General features: G+C 55.6%; 5 protein-coding genes across 5 annotated transcripts; 2 read left to right on the top strand and 3 right to left on the bottom strand.

Moving 5' to 3' along the window:
• Positions 1-1397: 1397 nt before the first annotated feature.
• CCMA1212_002686 (uncharacterized protein) lies at positions 1398-3025 on the bottom strand (the record flags this gene model as incomplete). Its single annotated transcript, XM_073700063.1, has 6 exons — positions 1398-1942; positions 2060-2115; positions 2160-2271; positions 2335-2784; positions 2841-2918; positions 2977-3025. The coding sequence occupies 6 exons, from the start codon at positions 3023-3025 to the stop codon at positions 1398-1400; spliced, it is 1290 nt and encodes a 429-aa protein (XP_073560916.1).
• Positions 3026-3436: 411 nt separating this feature from the next.
• On the top strand, positions 3437-4459 carry CCMA1212_002685 (THO complex subunit mft1; the record flags this gene model as incomplete). The annotated part of the gene is made up of 1 exon (XM_073700062.1): positions 3437-4459. One exon carries the CDS (start codon positions 3437-3439, stop codon positions 4457-4459), a length of 1023 nt encoding a protein of 340 aa, XP_073560915.1.
• A 228-nt stretch (positions 4460-4687) lies between these two features.
• CCMA1212_002684 (uncharacterized protein) lies at positions 4688-5183 on the bottom strand (the record flags this gene model as incomplete). Its single annotated transcript, XM_073700061.1, has 2 exons — positions 4688-4870; positions 5004-5183. The coding sequence occupies 2 exons, from the start codon at positions 5181-5183 to the stop codon at positions 4688-4690; spliced, it is 363 nt and encodes a 120-aa protein (XP_073560914.1).
• An 859-nt stretch (positions 5184-6042) lies between these two features.
• On the bottom strand, positions 6043-8012 carry CCMA1212_002683 (Cohesin subunit rad21; the record flags this gene model as incomplete). Its single annotated transcript, XM_073700060.1, has 2 exons — positions 6043-7662; positions 7749-8012. The coding sequence occupies 2 exons, from the start codon at positions 8010-8012 to the stop codon at positions 6043-6045; spliced, it is 1884 nt and encodes a 627-aa protein (XP_073560913.1).
• A 1735-nt stretch (positions 8013-9747) lies between these two features.
• On the top strand, positions 9748-18377 carry CCMA1212_002682 (Calcium-transporting ATPase 1; the record flags this gene model as incomplete). The annotated part of the gene is made up of 7 exons (XM_073700059.1): positions 9748-9903; positions 9964-11146; positions 11210-12535; positions 12607-13128; positions 13825-15056; positions 15127-16308; positions 17142-18377. 7 exons carry the CDS (start codon positions 9748-9750, stop codon positions 18375-18377), a joined length of 6837 nt encoding a protein of 2278 aa, XP_073560912.1.

The following is an 18377-nucleotide window of genomic DNA, read 5'->3' as shown; positions in this document are numbered from 1 at the left end:
TGTGGTAACCGAAGCCCAGGCGGGTTTTCGATCCTTTGGAGCTTGGGAATCGTGATGGGACTGGGCGGTGCAGTGCGGTTGAGTTTCCTTGGATGAGCGGGCTGGCTGCTGCGTGTTGCGTGTTGGTATGTTTGGTGGAGGTTGAAGCTCGTCTCAGATGTGTTGAAGGAAAGACAAATCAGAAGCAAGTATGAGGTAGCGTAGCTTAATCGAATGTGATGTGATTAGATGGGTAAAGATGTTCCAAGGCTAAGGAAGGCCGGGTTTTGCCCCTGGTTTCGTTGATCGAATTCCCGCGGCGCCAAAACAGTATGAATCGGACAAGAAGGGACACGACACAAGAAATGTCCCCAGAAAGCAAAGCACCGTTTAACCAAGCAAAAAGAGGGCGGGTAAAGTGGGAAAAAAAAAGGGCGCCGTCGCGGGTCCAATTCCACCCCCCCGTTTATATCTCGTGGAAGCATTTATATGGGATTTCGATTCCACAGTATGATTACGGATTGCAATTGCTTCCAAGGTTTATTGGGAAGACAAGAGAGGCATGTGAGTGAGAGAGAGAGATGCTTGCCCCCCCCCCCTTGTCGGCTTGGCGGACTAGTAATTTGCCTGCATCTCCATCCTTCTTCTCCATACAACAAGGTTGCTTTCTTAGTGCAGGACAGGGGGACCATCTGCCCTTGTTGAATAGGGTAGATTTAAGCAGCAAAAGGGCACTTTAGGTTCTTCTCGGAGGTTCAAGGCTCATATTTGTTTACGGAGTGCGGCCCTGTTTGTTTATTAGGGGCTTGTATTTGGCTTTGGGCTGCTGGAGGCGCCGATCAGTGATTTCCCCAGCAGGGCCCCTGTTCGCTAAAACGTGCGGCAGACGGGGTTCGCTCTATTGCGTTCGACTGGGTGGGAAATGACGCTCTTCAAACAGGACTCATGATGCGAGAGAGAGACAACCAAGCTGCAAATTCACGCAAGAGTATTCATTTCATCATGAGCTTCATAAGCTGTTCTTTATTCATTCAGTTCTTCCATTTACCAACACATGCTGTTTTCCTGACAAGTTTCATTTTTCTCTGTTCCTTAACTTTTTCTTGCTCTTCCCTTTTTTTCCCCTTGTTGCATCCCGCAAATCGATGCCAGAATGCTCAGTAGCTGGCAGGGTATCTTGGCACGAATCCTGCCTTGGTAGTACTAGAAGCTATAACAATGAAGGATATGAGTATCATCGACGTCGCGATGCTTTGCTGTTGCTGTCGAGAAAGAAAAGGAGGCTGACACGTGCTACATAAAACAACAGAAAGCATCTCTCAAAGGCTCAACCAGGAAACTGCAAGCCGAAAACATATCGGCTCCGTCATGGAAAGGAAGTAGCGGCTAGGACTGCTGGCCACGCTCTTTTGACTCGACTAGAGAGGAAGAAAGTCCTTTGGGTTCTCAAAATCAGAGTCGTCAGAGTCGGCCTCGAGAAACTCAGCCACCTCGTCCGAGTCGACGTCGTCTGAGTCCACCGATTCATCATCGCTGGACACGTCCTCGTCCTTGCTCTCGGCCTCGTCGCGCTGCTTGGCCTGGTTTCGGAGGACGCTTGCCCTCTCGCGATGGAGCAGCTTACATCCCCTGATATTACACGTTCCGGTGTTGCTGAAGTTAGGGCATTCAAAGACATGGCGATTGGTGCAGTCCGCACCCTTGTCACAGTAGCCGCAGAACCCAAAGGCCTCGCACACGGGAGCGTTGGGAGGCGCTTTGGAGTGGGTAAAGGGACAGTCAGGCCGGGAGCATTGCCCCTTGGCATGGTGCAGGCAGTTCGGGACACGCTCCGGGGTAAGCTCATGGGAGAGGTCGCATGCCTCGCCGTTGGGACACTTGCCGTCTTTCATGAAGTCTTTGCAGAGAGCCACCTTGTTGGGATCGTGGATATAGCGGCAGGCCGGGCCTTTCGGGCAGGATCCTAAATTGGATAAAATAGTCAAGTGGTTAGTGTCCCTACCTCCATGCCACTCATCTCGTGAAGCTGCAGGGATCATCCATCGCCAGAGGCGTGAAAAAGTAGAAAAGTAACAATTACCGGTCGTTGAAAAGATCTTGCACCGCTGATCGAGCTTCTTAACCGCGCCAGAGCGACTGCTGACGTTAGTACTGTGCTCGCCCAAGGGGGGTGTACATACCGTTGGTCTTTGACTATCCTCTGCGCCACCAGGTTTCCAGTCTTGGTTCGATGGAACTTAACCCCGGCAATGACTGTCGACTTGGGCGTCATGGCAGGAGAGGCAGGATCGCCTGTTGCTGTCTGTTAACATCGGGGGAAAAAGACAAGTTTCAATGGGAATCGACGTGGCGTACCTGGTGCTTTAACAAGCTTCTTCCCTCCTTCTAAAACGCGGAAACGAATACCGTTGACGGATATCTCGTTGGTTCCTGTCGAATTAGCGCTCGTGCTAGTACTCGGGAATCCAGCAGCGCCGGCTTGATGGCGAAGATATTCGCCGAACCGCTTCTTCTCCCGAAGGCGCTGCTCCCTGAGTTTCCGCTGCCGAGTCTCTTCTATGGCCTTGGCCCGGTTCTGGCTGTCCTTTTCGTAGATGCTGGCGTTGATGAGCTGGCGGTGGCGATCGTTCTTGGATACCCAACCGGAGCCCGTCGGACCAGGACTGGGCGCCGCCGAGCTCGACGCGGACCCGGAGGCGGATGCTGAGGCGTTGAGGTGCAGGGTCCTGTGACGGTGGGCTGCGGCTGGCCGGCTGCTGAACCCCCTGCTGGGATAAGGCGCGCTTGCTTGACGATAGACATTTCCTTGGGATTCACGTCAGTGGTGCTGTTTCGTCCGGTCGCTCGCAAGTGATGCAAACCTCGATGGCGGCTTGGGTGATGTGATGATGGCGCTGATTGATAGCCAGCCTGCTGGTTCTTGTGTCGGTTGATTTGGCCTAGATAGTAGAGATGGTGAGCTGCTATGAAGTCATCGCGGGACAGCTGACGTCCTACCAGCGAGTTGGCCGATGCGCGCCAGAAGCTCCTTCTCTTCGTCCGTCATCTTGGAGATGGGCTCTGTTTCGCAGCAATCCGAGTGCAATGATGCGGTGGCAATAAATGGAGTCGGGTGCGATGGGATAGAATGTGTGGTTTGGAGCGGTGGAAGATGTTCTCGAAATTATGTTGGGGAGAGCAAATGCAAGGCTGCCGGATCGTGGCGAGCTTTGGAGGAGCTAAGCCTTGGAAAGCGGTGCGTGGATTATGTCATCAACAACGCGCCCAACGTTCTTTTGCAGTGCAAGGCTGAAGCGCACCAGCCATTCAATCATCTACCAACAAGCTGGACAATCAAAACGCAGAGAAAGCTCCATCTTGTCAGCCTCTCTCTCGATTCCTGTTTCGAGCAAGTTCTTACTTGCACACGATCACTGTCCACGATTCGTTGACGCTCAATTCAAGCACATCCTCAGCAATGGCATCCTGGGAGCTGCTCGACGAAAAGGGCGAATCCGAGCTTCACAAGAGCCGGCTGCTCAACGTCGAGGAAAAGCCCTTCAAGCGCATCACCAAGCGCCTGTCCTCCATCTCCGCCATCGTATCCAGCGCCATCCAGTCCGGCCCTACCGGCCAAAACGGCCAAACCACAAGCAGCGCCCAGCTGCAAGAAGACCTCACCTTCGACTTCGCCGCCTTTGACAGCAGCATCGCCCGCTTCCAGTTCCTCCACGACGCAAACGTACGAGAGCGGCAGCGCTACGAGGCGGACAAGCAGCGCATCCTTGCAGAATGCCAGGCCGCGCGCGAAAACAACGCCCGGCTGCGCGAGCAGCTGGAGGACGCCAAGGCGACCCTGGCGCGGCGGAAGAAGTTTGACGAGCTGGCGGAGAAGATCCTCTCGAATCGGTTGCTGCGGCCGCGCGAAGATCAGTTTGCGGCTCTGGAGAAGCTGGAGGAGGAGTGCAAGGAGCTGGAGCGCGAAAGCGAGACATACAGCGGAACGTGGAAGGAGCGGAGAGACCAGTTTAACAGGATCATGGAGGAGGGCATGCTGCTGAGGCGGCAGATCAGAGACGAGAAGGAAGAGGTCGACAGGAGAGAAGGCATGAATGAAGGCGGAGAGGACGAAGCGGAGGAGCAGCGCGGCGGCCAAACGCCTGGCGTCGAGCCCAGCGCAACCGGGACACCGCGTCCAGACGGCGATGGCACGTTGAACGAGACGCCTCAGCCAACGATATCCGTGGACGCGCCGACGCCGACGGTCAGCTCGCCGCGACCAGATCGGCTGCAGCAGCTCTCTGCCGAAGGAACGGGTTCGAGAGCAGCCAGCAGGGCTTCGACGAGGGAGCCGTCGCGGACGCGACTGCGGGAGGAGTCGGGGAGTGAGACGGGCGAAGACGTTGATATGGAGGATTCACGACGGGAGGAGGGTGAAGAGGAGGAAGAGGAAGACAAGGCGGGTGGGAGGAATGGCGATAAGATGGAGGTTGATAATTAGATTGGGCAGTTTGCATGGCATTGCTTTTCTTCTCCGACAATGGGTCGAGTCTTTATACACATAGGATACCCGGATGAACCCTTCCCTGAAAATCAAGATGACAATCTTTTGCAAGTATTATGCTGTATCTAATCGGTGCCTTGTTGTAGCCATCGCTGCATATCATGTTGTATAAGTAGAATCGCAACTCTTTCTATCCCACCTTCTCCTCCCTGATATCTTCGCTCGTTATGCCGAAGCATTCTCTGCCTTGGCCTTTTCCAGCGCCGCCTTTGCGTTCGCAAGCTCCTCCTCGGAAGCACTCCCGCCCTTTTCCTCCGCAGCGACCAAATCCTCGAGTTTCTCGACGGCCTGGTTGATGCGGTTCCTCAGCGGCTTGAACACGGCTCTCGTCTGCTCGACAACCATTTGCTATATCACCCCCCAACCATTAACGTCAGCCGTAGTCTCTTCCAAAAACACAATACCAAACCCCATCTAATTGATACACAGAGGCCAGAGCTCTGTTCAGAGAAGGAACAGAAAGGTGGGGGGGAAAACGTACGTGCTGCTTGAGGATATACGTCGCATTCCCATCCTCGTCATCCTGTCCGCTCTGGATCTTTTCCTCTTGGGCCTTGACCTTGGCTTCCTGCTCCTGGAGCTCCTTGTGGTAGGAGGCTTCTTCCTTGAGGAGGCGGGTTACGGCGCCTGTTGCGATGACGAGGGGCGATGGGGGAGGCATTGCTGCGGTTGTGTCTGTGTTTCTCTTGTTTACGTTCTTTCTTTGTTCGTTTCGGTCTGGCGGTATCGGGATTAGGCAAACGGAAAACGAACAGAGCGTGTCTTTTATGCCCGCTTGGAAGGGGGAGTGGCTCGTAGTTGTTCGTTCGGGGTTGAATCTGGGAGATAAACTTGGGTGCCTGGTTAGGGAGACGGATTTGGTTCCGCGTGGGGTTCGAGAGCCGTGGCGGGGCATCTCGGCTGCAGCAGATCGCGACTTCTTTTGTTGGACCTTGGAATCTTCCAGTTTATTGAGACCTACCAGGTAAGGCACGGTAGTTATTAGGATGAACTACGAAGTATAACACTCCGGGACTCAACTTCTACGCATCAAGACGACTGCATGCTGGTAAAGCCATATTCGAGACTCCAACATAAATGGGGCAATTCGGAATAAACAACAAAACAGCGATGGAATCGTATTCAGCAGCGTTCAAAGCACATGATATTGCCAAGCTGTCGAATGACAGTCGAGCCCTCGACATCCTACTCTAACAGCTGATACCTAAGCAACGTACAGGCCACCTACAAAGGAGAGCAGAACAAAAAGTTAGCTAGAAAGGAAAAGAAGAAGAAAAAGGCTTGTCCTGAATCCACATCCAAGGCTCGAATCATCATTTTTTCCCCTCCTCCCTTTAACCAGATCAGAGAACCCCCAAGGTCACATTAACATGGTATCTCTCCCAAACGCCTTCAACTCCGCCATGGGCGAATCGAACAAAAGCAAAACCCGTAGCCCAAGATGCGCAGCAATGTATTGTTTACATGCAAAGTTTCCGTCATTTCTTCCTTTGGTTGTCGTGACTGTTTAGAGCAGACGGTTATGCTTCGACAGAAACCGCCGCAACACTCGCGGGAGCAACGGACTCGGGTTCGCCTTGGTTCGAAATTTCGCCGCCGGCTTCTCGCTCAGCCCAGGCACCCCAGAGGCCACGCTTGCCTCGGATCTTGATTGGATCGCCCAGACCTGAGCCCTGCTCGACCTTGATGGCGTCCTTGGTGGCGAGCACCAGGCACTCGAAAAACATCTTGGTCGCTTCGGCTTTGGTGGTTTCCTTCTCAGGCAGCAGGTTCTGGAAGACGACCGCCGACTTCTTCCTCTTATCTGCATCGTGGGCGGCCTCGGAGCCGAACAGGTCTCGCAGAATATGCACGGCGTGCCTGGTGCCGACAGAGACGGGGCCGCTGTCGGCGGGGTGGACAAGGGGCATCGTCGTGTCTTCGAACGCGGGCATCAGGGTGCTTCCCTCTCCGTCCGCATGATCCTCGTCAAAGTGAGCCGCGCCTTCGTCGGCGGGAATCTCCACAATGGTTCCATCGGCGTTCACGCTCTGGTTGCCAAAGGCGTTTCCGTCAATGGTGAAGTCGGTGTCGTCTCCCAGCTCGAGACGGGGAGACTTGACTCCGCCCAACTCGCTCTCCACATCGGCGACACCGCTATCGCGCTTGCGCTTCAGCTCATTGGCGCCACGCACCATGTCCAACGACAGCATGCCGCGGAGCTCGGGTGCCCATCCCTGGCTTCTGCCGTCCATCATGACGGCTGAGACAAAGCCGCCGTTCTTCTGCATTTCCACAAGGGCGAGAAGCAGGGGATCGCGTGGAAGGAAGGCAGTCGGCTTGGTGATGTTTTCCCTGTGGGCCTGCTGCTGTTTGATATGAGTACTGGACAGCACGATTTCATCGTCTGGCATCATGAGACGCTGCTTTCTGGGGCGCTGTGCAGGTCGCTTGACGGGGGAGTCCTCCGCGTCTTCTTGGGGCTCGTAGAGATCGGTGTGGCCGTGGCGAGAATACTCCTCCTCGATTTCCTTGGCAAATTGATCGTCAATGTCCGACAGAGGAGACTCCGAGATTCTCTCTCGGTTGATGTCGAGGGCAGCCAGTCCAGGCACAGCAGACTGATCGTCGGGGTTGAACTGGAAATCGTCGTCGCCCATCTGGATGTCGCCCTCGTCGTCTGCGATCCTTACACCGCCGTCCATGGCCATGGTGGTGTCGTCAGGACCAGCGCCCTCCTTGGATCGAGGCATGATATCCAGCTCGCTGAAGACGTCGTCTTCTATTGATCGAGCTGCCGGGGCATCTCGACCCATTTCAAGGCTTGGGCCGCCGTCCATGTCGATGCCAAAGTCGAGCTCCAGCTCAAGATCATCCATAGGCGCGAGTGCGTCCTCATCCAGCGTCATGCCGCTCTGAAGATACTGGCTGTTGTCGAAATCTTCCTGCAGATTGATGTCTCGGGTGTTGCTCACGCGGCCCTTCCTACCGACCTGCGTGGACGACACATCCTCAACCTGCGAAAGCAGCCATGACGCATCCGGGGGTGGAGGGAGCTCGAGGTTGTCGTATGGGGTGATGCGATCGGGCAGAAGCAGAGCCTCGCGGTTGGTGACTTGCAGATTGGCGGCCAGATCGTTGTTACCACTAGATCGAAACGCCTAGCAACAGATGTCAGTATGGTGTGTAACAGTGGACGTAACGAAGTAAAAAAAAAAAAAAAAAGCAAAGCAAAGCGGCTACCTACCATTTTAATCTTCATCATGGCCTCGTTACAATCGTCCAGCAAGTATCGCGTTTTGCGCTGGTATATCCTGACCACACCCAGCAGAAGCTGGCCGCTGAGACGCAGGGCCATGGGCGCCTGGTTCGGCGTGATGATGGCCTCGACGCTGTCCGTGACATTGGACTGCAGAATGTGATTCTTGGAGAGCTTGCGCTCGAGGTTGGCCGACAGCCAGACGCGGGCGAGCGGCCCGGTCTTCTGGAGGAGCGTCTCCGAGTAGAACATGGCGGCGCGCGAAGCTGTCGCACGGGTCGATGTGGCGACGGCGAGTCAAGGCACGATATGCCGGGGTATGGATGCGAATGCGAATGTGATCGCGAGTGTGGATGGACAGGCCGAGAGTATGCAGAATGGCTCAGCCAGTGGGAACCGTTGCAGGGACACGAGCTTTGCAGCCTCGGTGGAGGTGAGCACAAGTAAACACGGCACAAGGGCTGCGCGTTTTGGCGGATAAACAATCGCCTACACCGTGTTCGGGCCTGGCTCACGCGCAACAGCAGCCGCGCAAGCTCATCCAGTCAGGAAATATCGAGTCGCCCGGGGCGAGTCTGCGGAAAGGCGCGAGATTTCGGCAGCACAAGGCGAGGCGACGGGGGTGGCGGCGATGCAAAGGGCAAAAATGGCGAGCAGACGCAGTTGTGTGAAAGTCTCAGGTCTGGAGCGAGGGGAGACGCTGCGGTCCCCCAAGCTTTGCCTTGCCGTAAATTGCGTGGCTGGGAGGAAAAGTGGCTGGTGGCATGCGGTACGAGGTACGAGGTACTTCAGCCTTCTCTGGCCGTCCAATTGCGGCTGGGTTTTGCTGTGCCGGAAGCGGGGAATCAGCAGGTCCGGAGCCAAGGCTTGAGGCTGGTGGCTTGTCGGAAGTCGGTGCTTAGGTACCGGGTACCTGCAACGACATCAATCAATGGACCAGATTAGATGCATCTGCGAGCACAACACCGAAGTCCTCGAGCCTGTTGCTCGGGATGTGCCCTATTGTCGGATCACCTCAAGAAAGTGATGATCTCTTTCACAGCCAATGGATTTAACTAATTGACTTCTTCACGGCGTGATGGGATGGGGGCTCAATCCTTACCCATATACACCAGCATCGACGTCTTAATACCATAGCCATGACTCCCAGAGATTCAATCTTGATACATGCAAAGGAATTCACTCTGGTATCACTTTGTTTGTCTGTGCCAAGACATCGTCAACGATCCAGCTCTCCATCCAAGTGCTACCTTGCCTTTATTAATTCTCCTACATGCGCAACTGAGCCTCTCAGAACAAGCACCACCTCCCCAGAAACCTATTTGTCACCACCAGACGTTGCCGTCTTATGTCATTCCAACATGCCGTCTCTGTTCATCAGCATCATCATGCCACTCAGACACCCAGTGTATAAATCCGTCTACTGCCAACATGAAAACAACGGGGACTATCCTCATACTTGTACGTCAACAAGCTCATGCCCGCGATAAAATCGACCGCATCTGCGCAGCTCCGGCCTCCATAGCCGCACTGCCGCTAAGCCCAGCCTGAGCGTTAGGTTGCTTTGAGGGCGCCCCCAATAGCTGCAGCCCCCCTGTAACGCTCCCTGTCGGCTTGTCCCCCAGTGCAGAGTGGCGAGGCTAGCGCATTCATCCCGCTGGAAGACCACCTTTCCATCCATCCATGCAATTTCCACGATCACGTCTGGCTGCTAATGCTTCACCGGTCTGCACGCTGGCCTCTTCCGTGTCATTAGGGGGGTGAGGATCGTACAAGTCGCCGTCAAGAGCCAGCTGCAAGACAACGGACGGCCTTGATTCCACGCAGTGCCCCTCTCCCGATACCGACGACGCATGCGCCACCGGACTGCTGCGCATTCGACTCTCTACCTCCCTCATGAGACCCGGCCTTTGACAACAACTCTTGGAGGTCGATTGACTGTTCGGAACCCCTTTTACACACTCGACGCCGCCCTCGAGTCTGCAATATGCAGCTGCCGTGGGCGGGCCGCGGCTCTGGCAGCGAGACTCTGCTGCCAATGGCCAGCGTGCCCATCATCACTGGAGACGATGCCGATTCAACACGCCAGGGGAGATCAGAGTCCAGGCCTGGACATGCCCGGACATCATCGGCGCATGCGCGGGTAAGGCTGGAGATGCCATTGACGCAAGGCGCAGATCGCTAACAACGGGTTCGATGACAGGGAGTGGCCAAAGAGTATTCCTTCATGACGCCCAGCGAGGCTGCCGCCCAGCTACGAACGTCGCTTACATACGGCCTCACGCCCAACGAAGCATTGAAACGACTCAGCGAATACGGACCCAATGAGATTCCCCACGAGGCCCCGGAGCCGCTCTGGCTGCGGTTTCTCAAGCAATTCCAGGAGCCGCTGATTGTACTCCTGCTGGTGTCCGCAGGGACGTCGTTGCTCTTGGGCAACATGGACGATGCCATCAGCATCACTGTGGCGGTCACCATTGTCGTCTCCGTGGGTTTCGTCCAGGAGTACCGATCCGAGAAGTCAATTGAGGCCCTCAACCACCTGGTCCCGAATCACGCACACCTGGTCCGAGGCTCGCCAAACAAGTCGAACCTACAGAAGCCTCCTACATGGCCTCCCCGCATCAGCGACCCGCAAGACGCGGCCGATAGCTCTGGCGCAATCACGCCTATCGAAGATATCTTGGACGGCACGTCTTTCAAGGTTTCGGCATCGCAGCTCGTCCCCGGAGACTTGGTGTTGTTCACCACCGGCGACCGTATCCCCGCGGACATTCGAGTCACCAAGGCGGCTGATCTGACCATTGACGTCTCCAACCTCACTGGCGAAACGAAGCCCGTTAGGATATCGACCGAAGCAGAACCTCATGGATTGAACATGCAGGCCTTCAACCAAATTCCAAGGCCAACATCTCTCTCTCCGGTAGCCCCCATGGGCAATGCTGAGTCGTCTGACAGCGGCAACGCTAGGAACATCGCTTACATGGGCACACTGGTGAAATCCGGACATGGTCAGGGAATCGTCTTTGCTACCGGCGGAAATACCCATTTCGGCTCCATTGCGTCAAGCGTCTCTGGAACAGAGAACCCCAGGTCTCCTTTGCAGCTGTCGATGGACGACCTCGGTTCGCAGCTGAGCAAGGCATCGTTTGTTGTCATTGGACTGATATCGCTGGTTGGTTGGTTGCAAGGGAAGAAACTACTCGAAATCTTCACCATTTCCATATCCCTGGCCGTCGCAGCCATTCCCGAAGGGTTACCCATCATTGTTACCGTCACTCTGGCTCTTGGCGTTCACCGGATGGCCAAGCATCATGCCATCGTGCGCTGGATGCCCAAGGTGGAAACACTTGGCTCCGTCAATGTTGTGTGCACCGACAAGACCGGTAAGCCCCCCTTTAAGATCACCGGTCAATGGTCGCTTTGTTGCTGAACTTACCCCCAAATAGGCACTCTCACAACGAACCATATGACAACTGTCGAGATGTGGTGCTTTGGAGAAGGCGGTCCGCTCGACGTAGCTTCGGATACCGAGGTGGAAGAGTTCAAACCGACACAAGCGGCTTTGCACATCCTGCGGATTGGAAACATCGCAAACAATGCACGACTCTCCAAGAATTTCACGGAGAGCGGCGCTGCCACGAGTGCCGTCTTGTCTTCAACGCTAGGACGCGAAGAGGCATCGACTTATACTCGCTGGGTCGGCCAGCCAACCGATGTGGCCATGCTTGATCTGCTCGACAAGTTCAAAGAACACGACGTGCGAGACGCCATGGGCCCTCGTGTCACGGAGGTGCCCTTTAGCTCTGAGAGAAAGTGGATGGGAGTTACCGTTGGAAGCCAAAATGAGCATGCATATATGAAGGGATCGATCGAAAAGGTCCTCGCCGCTTGCGACACGTATCTGGAAAAGGATGGCCGAGAAATTGTATTGGACAATGCGCGACGCCAGGAGGCTCTGGCAGCGGCCGATGCCATGGCATCCAAGGGACTCCGCGTGCTTGCTTTTGCCAGTGGACAAGTGGCTAGATCCTCGAGAACACGCACATCGGCAGCTGACACGCGAAGCAACACACCCGCCACTGGAGCCTCCAGTCCGGTCATCCCCCAAGGCTCTGAGGACGTTTACAAGGGTCTCACATTTGCCGGCCTGGTCGGTATGAGAGACCCCCCGAGGCCCGGCGTGGAGCGCTCCATCCGACGACTGATGCGAGGCGGCGTCCGCGTTATTATGATCACTGGTGATGCCGAGACCACGGCGCTTGCGATTGGTAAACAGCTAGGAATGAACGTTGCCGTTCCTAGCTCTCATCTGCCGGGCCAGAACGCGGTCAGGGCCGTCCTAAGAGGGGATGAAATCGACAGCATGTCCGACGAGGCCCTTGCTCAGGCGATGCAGCATACCACGATTTTTGCGAGAACCAACCCCGACCACAAGATGAAGATTATCCGCGCGCTTCAATCCCGAGGAGATATTGTAGCCATGACTGGTGACGGCGTAAACGATGCGCCGGCTTTGAAGAAGGCTGATATTGGCATTGCTATGGGTCGTCATGGAACCGATGTGGCCAAGGAGGCCGCGGACATGATCCTGACAGACGACGATTTCTCTACCATCTTGCGGGCTATTGAGGAAGGAAAGGGCATCTTCAACAATATCCAGAACTTCCTCACGTTCCAGCTCAGCACAAGTGCGGCGAGCTTGGCCCTTGTCTTTGTCTGCACATGCTTCGGGTTCAAGAGTCCTTTGAATGCCATGCAGATTCTGTGGATCAGTAGGTTTTCTTTTTTTTTTTTTTGATGGCTCCCCTTTTCTAATTAGAGTCTGCTTTGCTGACAAAACCAGACATCATCATGGATGGTCCTCCGGCACAATCTCTTGGTGTCGAGACGGTTGACCCTGACGTGATGAACAGGCCACCAAGGAAGCGCAACGACCCGGTTCTCACCACGAAACTCATCCAGAGAGTTCTCACCTCGGCAGCCATCATCATGGTTGGCACTATGATCACATACCGGCAGCAAATGGCTGACGGCATCGTCACCCGCCGGGACACAACCATGACTTTCACTTGCTTCGTTTTCTTCGACATGTTCAACGCTCTCAGCTGCCGCTCTGAATCCAAATCGGTGCTGCGTGGCGAGGTGGGACTATTTTCGAATAACTTGTTTAACTGGGCAGTCTCTCTGTCAATCGTCGGTCAGCTGCTCGTCATCTATCTCCCATGGCTCCAAGAAGTCTTCCAGACGGAGGCGCTTGGGCTGGGTGATCTGATACGGCTGGTCATGCTTTGCAGCACGGTGTTTTGGGCGGATGAATTACGAAAGTACCTCAGATATGGGCAGCGGCGTTTGGGCGGCGGTTACAGTCAGGCGGTTTAAAAAGAGCGGGCTTTGGAGAGAAGCGGGTAAAAAAAGGGATTAAATGGGCTTCAGAGGAGGTTGTGATATATGGCATGAGATGAATTGTAATACACAAAAGACATGTATGGGTCTGGGGAGTAGAGTAGATCCCTGCCTGTATTCATTTACATATTTAAGCCAGCATCAATATGCGGTTTTGTATAGAAAAGATTGGACATTTGGTCCTCTAATGATATGAAGTGAAAGCCCAGATGAGATCTCTGAAAGACGCAACTCCTGGGTATCGCAATTGTGCAGTTCGGCTTGTTAGGAAGCTGGCATATAGCTAAAACTCGCATTATTTCAGGAAGTAGATGATCCAATTGGTTACGCAGAAATCCATTCATGTCCATCTATTCTTCACTTTTCATTTCCAGAATGGTGAGGTCTCTAGTCTTCTATCAATTGCCCTGCACTTCAAGTGAGCTCAACGACAGCTGGGGGGCCAATTCTTGACGTTAGCCCCTCCTCCTCCACCAAAATGACCCCCCATATTTGAACAGCTCCATACAAGGTACTGTACTAACGTTAACTCGGCTTACCTGTCTCCAGACAACACCAGCAAGCTGCAACCTCCCTCACACGACTCCCGACCTCGCACGAATCCGCCTCGACGACGTTGCCAGGGGCAGCTATGCGCCTCCTCGATACTCGTGCTCAGCGCCAATGTCACCCCCCAACGGCGTGCTCCGCGGCAGCAGCACCAGCAGCCGAGCTGTAACATCAGCAGCACCAGCAGCAACAGCATCGCCGGCCCTCCAAAATGCGACCAACGAGGCCGGGCTGCGCGCAACGCTCGCCGCCCTGCACGAGCGCGAGTCGGCGATCACCGCGAGGCTCGATGCGCTCCTAGAGACGCAGAACGACCTCTCGCGGGACCTGGGCAGGCTGGACCTGCTGCGGGCGGGCCTGGGCGCGCAGGTGATTGCGGTGCGCGGCATCAGCAGAGACATGCTCTCGACGGCAGCGGACACGGCCGGGCGGCTCAGCAACAGGGTCAAGGAGCTGGACCTGGAGAAGAGCCGGGTCGAGGCCACGCTGGGCGTCGTGGAGCAGGTGGCCGAGCTCAAGGCGTGCGTCAACGGCGTCGTGGGCTCCATGGGCGCGCCGCAGGACTGGGAGGCGGCGGCGGGCTACCTGGCGCGGGCGAGCAAGGTCCCCGAGGCCATTGCCCGGGGCGCCTTTGCGGCCAACATTGTGCCCAGCGTCGAGGTGCCCGATGCGCCGTGGATCACGCTCGAGAACGCGAGGGAGAGCCTGTGCGGGCTGTTCCTGCGCGAGTTCGACAAGGCGGCGGCGGAGGGCGACGGTGCCAAGGTGACGCGGTTCTTCAAGCTGTTTCCTCTCATTGGGCGGGCGGATGTGGGATTGGACGTGTACGGCAAATACGTGTGCCAGGGAGTGGCGGGCACGGCGAGGGCCACGCTCAAGGACGGCATGGCGGGCCAGAACCGCAAGGAGGGCATCATCTACGCCAACTCGCTGACGCGGCTCTTTCAGCATATTGCTCAGATTGTCGAGGGCCATGGCGGGCTGGTTGAGCGGCATTACGGCGCCGGCAAGATGGTGCGCGTTATTGAGCGCATCCAGATGGAGGCGGACGTCCAGGGCGGCATCATTCTCGACACGTGGAGCGACGAGAGAGGGGTCGACAAGAAGCTGACGGATGTGAAGAGCTATCCTTTTTCGTTTCTGGTCCAGAGTTTCCTGCCACAGCCTCCCCGGGGAGGTATCCCTAGGATGAACTCACCCGCGGCGGGTGCGGGCAACAACCCCAGAAGCAGTGAAGACGAGGGCGTCAACATGAAGGAGGTTGACGGGCTGCTGCATGAGATTTCTGTCATGCTTGCGCAGTGGTCGTTCTACACCCGATTCATCTCAGTAAAGTCCATGGTAAGTGCATCTGCAGCATGATATGATTGCTCGGTTTCAAGAATATCCTCTCTAACGATGGCTTTTACAGGACCCAGAAGTGCAGGATGCACCCTTGAGGCTAGCAGATCTGTTGGTCAAGTCGAAACTGTACGCCAAGGTGTCTTCCAAATTAATATCGCCTTACAACGTCATGTCGACTTTTTTCTTCCGTCGATCCGTTGAAAAGGCGTTCCAGTTGGACGAGTACCCTAGCGGCCTGTCTTTGAGCCTAAACAAACCCATCGAAGGCAACACTCCGTACATAATACTCGCGGTTGACGATGTCATGTACATTGTCAATGCCGTTCTCCAGAGGTGCTTATCCACCTCGCAGAAAGACGTTGTCGCCTCAGTCGTTCCATCTGTCAGTCGGGTCCTCACCGGTGACTTTGTGGGCATGATACAGCGCAAGATGCGCGACGAGTCCTACCCCAAGGCAGCTATACAGGGAGGCTTCCCGCCAGAAGACAAGATCATACAGTTCATCGTTCTCATTAACAGCCTGGACATGGCCAATGAGTATCTGACCAGAATCATCCATGGCCGCATTGGCTCTCCGGATGGACTGACACAGCAAAAAGAAGAGGTTGAAGCCCAGCTAAAGCAATCGTTCCCATTTGAGCGCGATGCGGTGGTTGTCATGGGCACTCTACGCTCACTAGAGACGGCCTTCCTTGGCAAGACGACTGAGCTGCTTAATGAAGCGATCCAGGTCTTGTTCAACCAGGTCGTCAAACTACGTCTGCGGCCGGTCCTCAGCGACACATTCCGCGACGCAGACTACACGCTCACAGAGGAAGAGATTGCGGAAATCGCCCAGGAGAATGATGCAGGAGAGGGAGAACTCCTCGATCAGGTAGCGCGGCGCTTCGAACACGGGTGGGATCAGCTCATGAAGGCCATTGGCCGAATCATGACGCCGGGCACGTTCAGCAGCCTCATGGATTTGACTGCGCGGTACTTGTCCCGGATCTTGGAGAAGAGGATCCTCGGCTACGGTGGACGAACGAGCGCATATGGCGCGATTCGCATGGAGAGAGACTTTACGGCCATTGTGGATGTAGTTTCTCGGGGTAACTACAGCGTGAAGGAGGTGTTTAGCAGAGTCACGCAGCTGCTCATGGTTGCGAACATGGAGGATGACGAGTGGGAGGAGATTTGCGCGCAGAACGGAGAGGATGGGATTGACTGGGTGTTGACAGAGGATGAAAAGCGAAGAGCGCGGAGTTTGGTACGGGGATAAGGAGAATGGGCGAGATAGTGCGGCACAGCATTTGCATGGATTGTTTTCTTCAGGCCGTCATTGAAGCCTTTCCATTCAGTTTGCTGCCTGCTCTTCGAGTTGGGCCAGGCAGGAAGAGTGCCAGCTCTGGATGCGTTTATATCGGTGTGGTTGATACCGGCATGTATAGATCGAATGTGCACATTTGAGCAAGACAAAAGCATAGAAGTGTTAAACTCGCTGGATTAGAAAAGGATCAACTTGAATCAAGCTTAGGAATTTAGACACACGTCTTGAGTTGTTGAGTTGAACGTCTACTACGGTGCACTTATACGGAAGTGGCTCAGCCTCGGAGTGGCGTCGGCTTCACTGTCTGACGTTATAGTTGAGGCGCCTGAATGAAATTTTCTGCCCGCCAAATATTTCATGCAGCGACACCGGCGCAACATCACTTCTCAAGAACTCACTTACACCTAACCATCATATATTTCACAGTACTGCGGACAAATTGCCACAAATAGCCTCGTCTCGATAAAATCTCATAGCACAGGACATCGAGGTTGACAAAGAAGATAGAAATCGATAAACCCGGCACAGTCGTCAACATTCCTCTGCGTCGACTCCATCAAGGCCTGCTTCGAGCACTTGCAACTTCAACTCGTTCACGACCAGCATCAGTTCCAGTGTCTCGAAGCCTCGCCGCCATGGAAACAAAAATCATAAAAGTGTCTCCGAGCAAGGACTCTCCCCTCGGAAAATTCGAAGCCTCACTGCCCTCACCACCGTCATCACCTTCACCAGCGACATCCTCCTCCACCTCCTCATCACCACCCCCCTCAAAGCTCGAAGAATGGCACATCCTCCCCTCCTCCAAGGACGCCATCGCCGCCCTCGAGTCCGCAGCGGCCTACCTCCGAACCAGCAACACGCCCGTCGCATTCCCAACGGAAACCGTCTACGGCCTCGGCGCGGACGCCACTCGCAGCGCCGCCGTCAAGGGCATCTACGCGGCCAAGGGAAGACCGTCGGACAACCCGCTCATTGTGCACGTCTCGGATCTGCGCATGCTGCGCGAGCTGCTGGGAAAGAAGAGGGACGACCAGGAGGCCATTCCGAGCAGGTACAGGGCGCTGGTGGAGCGCTTTTGGCCGGGGCCGCTGACGATCCTGTTGCCTAACCCGCAGCCGTCAAAGTTGGCGCCGGAGGTGACGGCGGGATTGGAGACGTTTGGGGCGAGGATGCCGTCGTCGCCGCTGGCTTTGAGCCTCATCAAGCTGGCTGGCGTGCCTCTCGCGGCTCCCTCTGCAAACGCTTCGACCAAGCCGTCTCCCACAGCGGCGCAGCACGTCAAGGATGATCTGGATGGACGGATCGAGCTTATTCTTGATGGGGGTCCCTGCCAGGTTGGCGTTGAAAGCACCGTCGTGGATGGCCTCTGCGATCCGCCGGTGGTGCTTCGACCGGGAGGCATCAGCATGGAGGAGCTCCGGCGGTGTCCTGGCTGGGAGAACGTGACTAAGGCGTACAAGGACCACAGCGAGCTGGGGAAGGCGGCGCCGAGGGCGCCCGGGATGAAGTACAAGCACTACAGCCCCAAGGCGAGGGTGGTGCTCTACGAGTCTACGTACAATGATGGCTCTGGAGGAGTTCTGCCGTCTGACGTTGAAGTTGCCGGCGCTACGGAGAATGGAGAGACGGACAAGACCAACGGCCGTTCATCACGGAGAATAGGCGTGATCCGAACGCTGCGGTGGAATTCGGGAGCCGGTCTTGAGTGCGACGATCTACAGCCTGCCCCGTTGGATCAGGATGCTCATGACGACGAGTACCTGAATCCTGCATATCAAGTGTTTAAAGGACATCTCAAGAACAAGCAGGGCGATGTCGTCGGCGAGCTATTCGACATAGACCTGGGACACGACACGAAGAGGATAGCCCAGGGGTTGTTCTCGGCGCTGCGGGAGTTGGATCGCCGGAACATTGACACGATATTCGTTGATGGTATAGACGACGAGCTGGACATCGCCGCTGCCGTGATGAATCGTCTTCGCAAAGCGGCCTCGGAGATACGATCATGA

The sequence above is a fragment of the Trichoderma ghanense genome, assembly GCF_004382785.1.
Source record: "Trichoderma ghanense strain CCMA-1212 chromosome Unknown scaffold_2, whole genome shotgun sequence".
Taxonomy (NCBI): Eukaryota; Fungi; Ascomycota; class Sordariomycetes; order Hypocreales; family Hypocreaceae; genus Trichoderma; species Trichoderma ghanense.
This window is presented reverse-complemented; position numbering and strand designations above follow the sequence as displayed.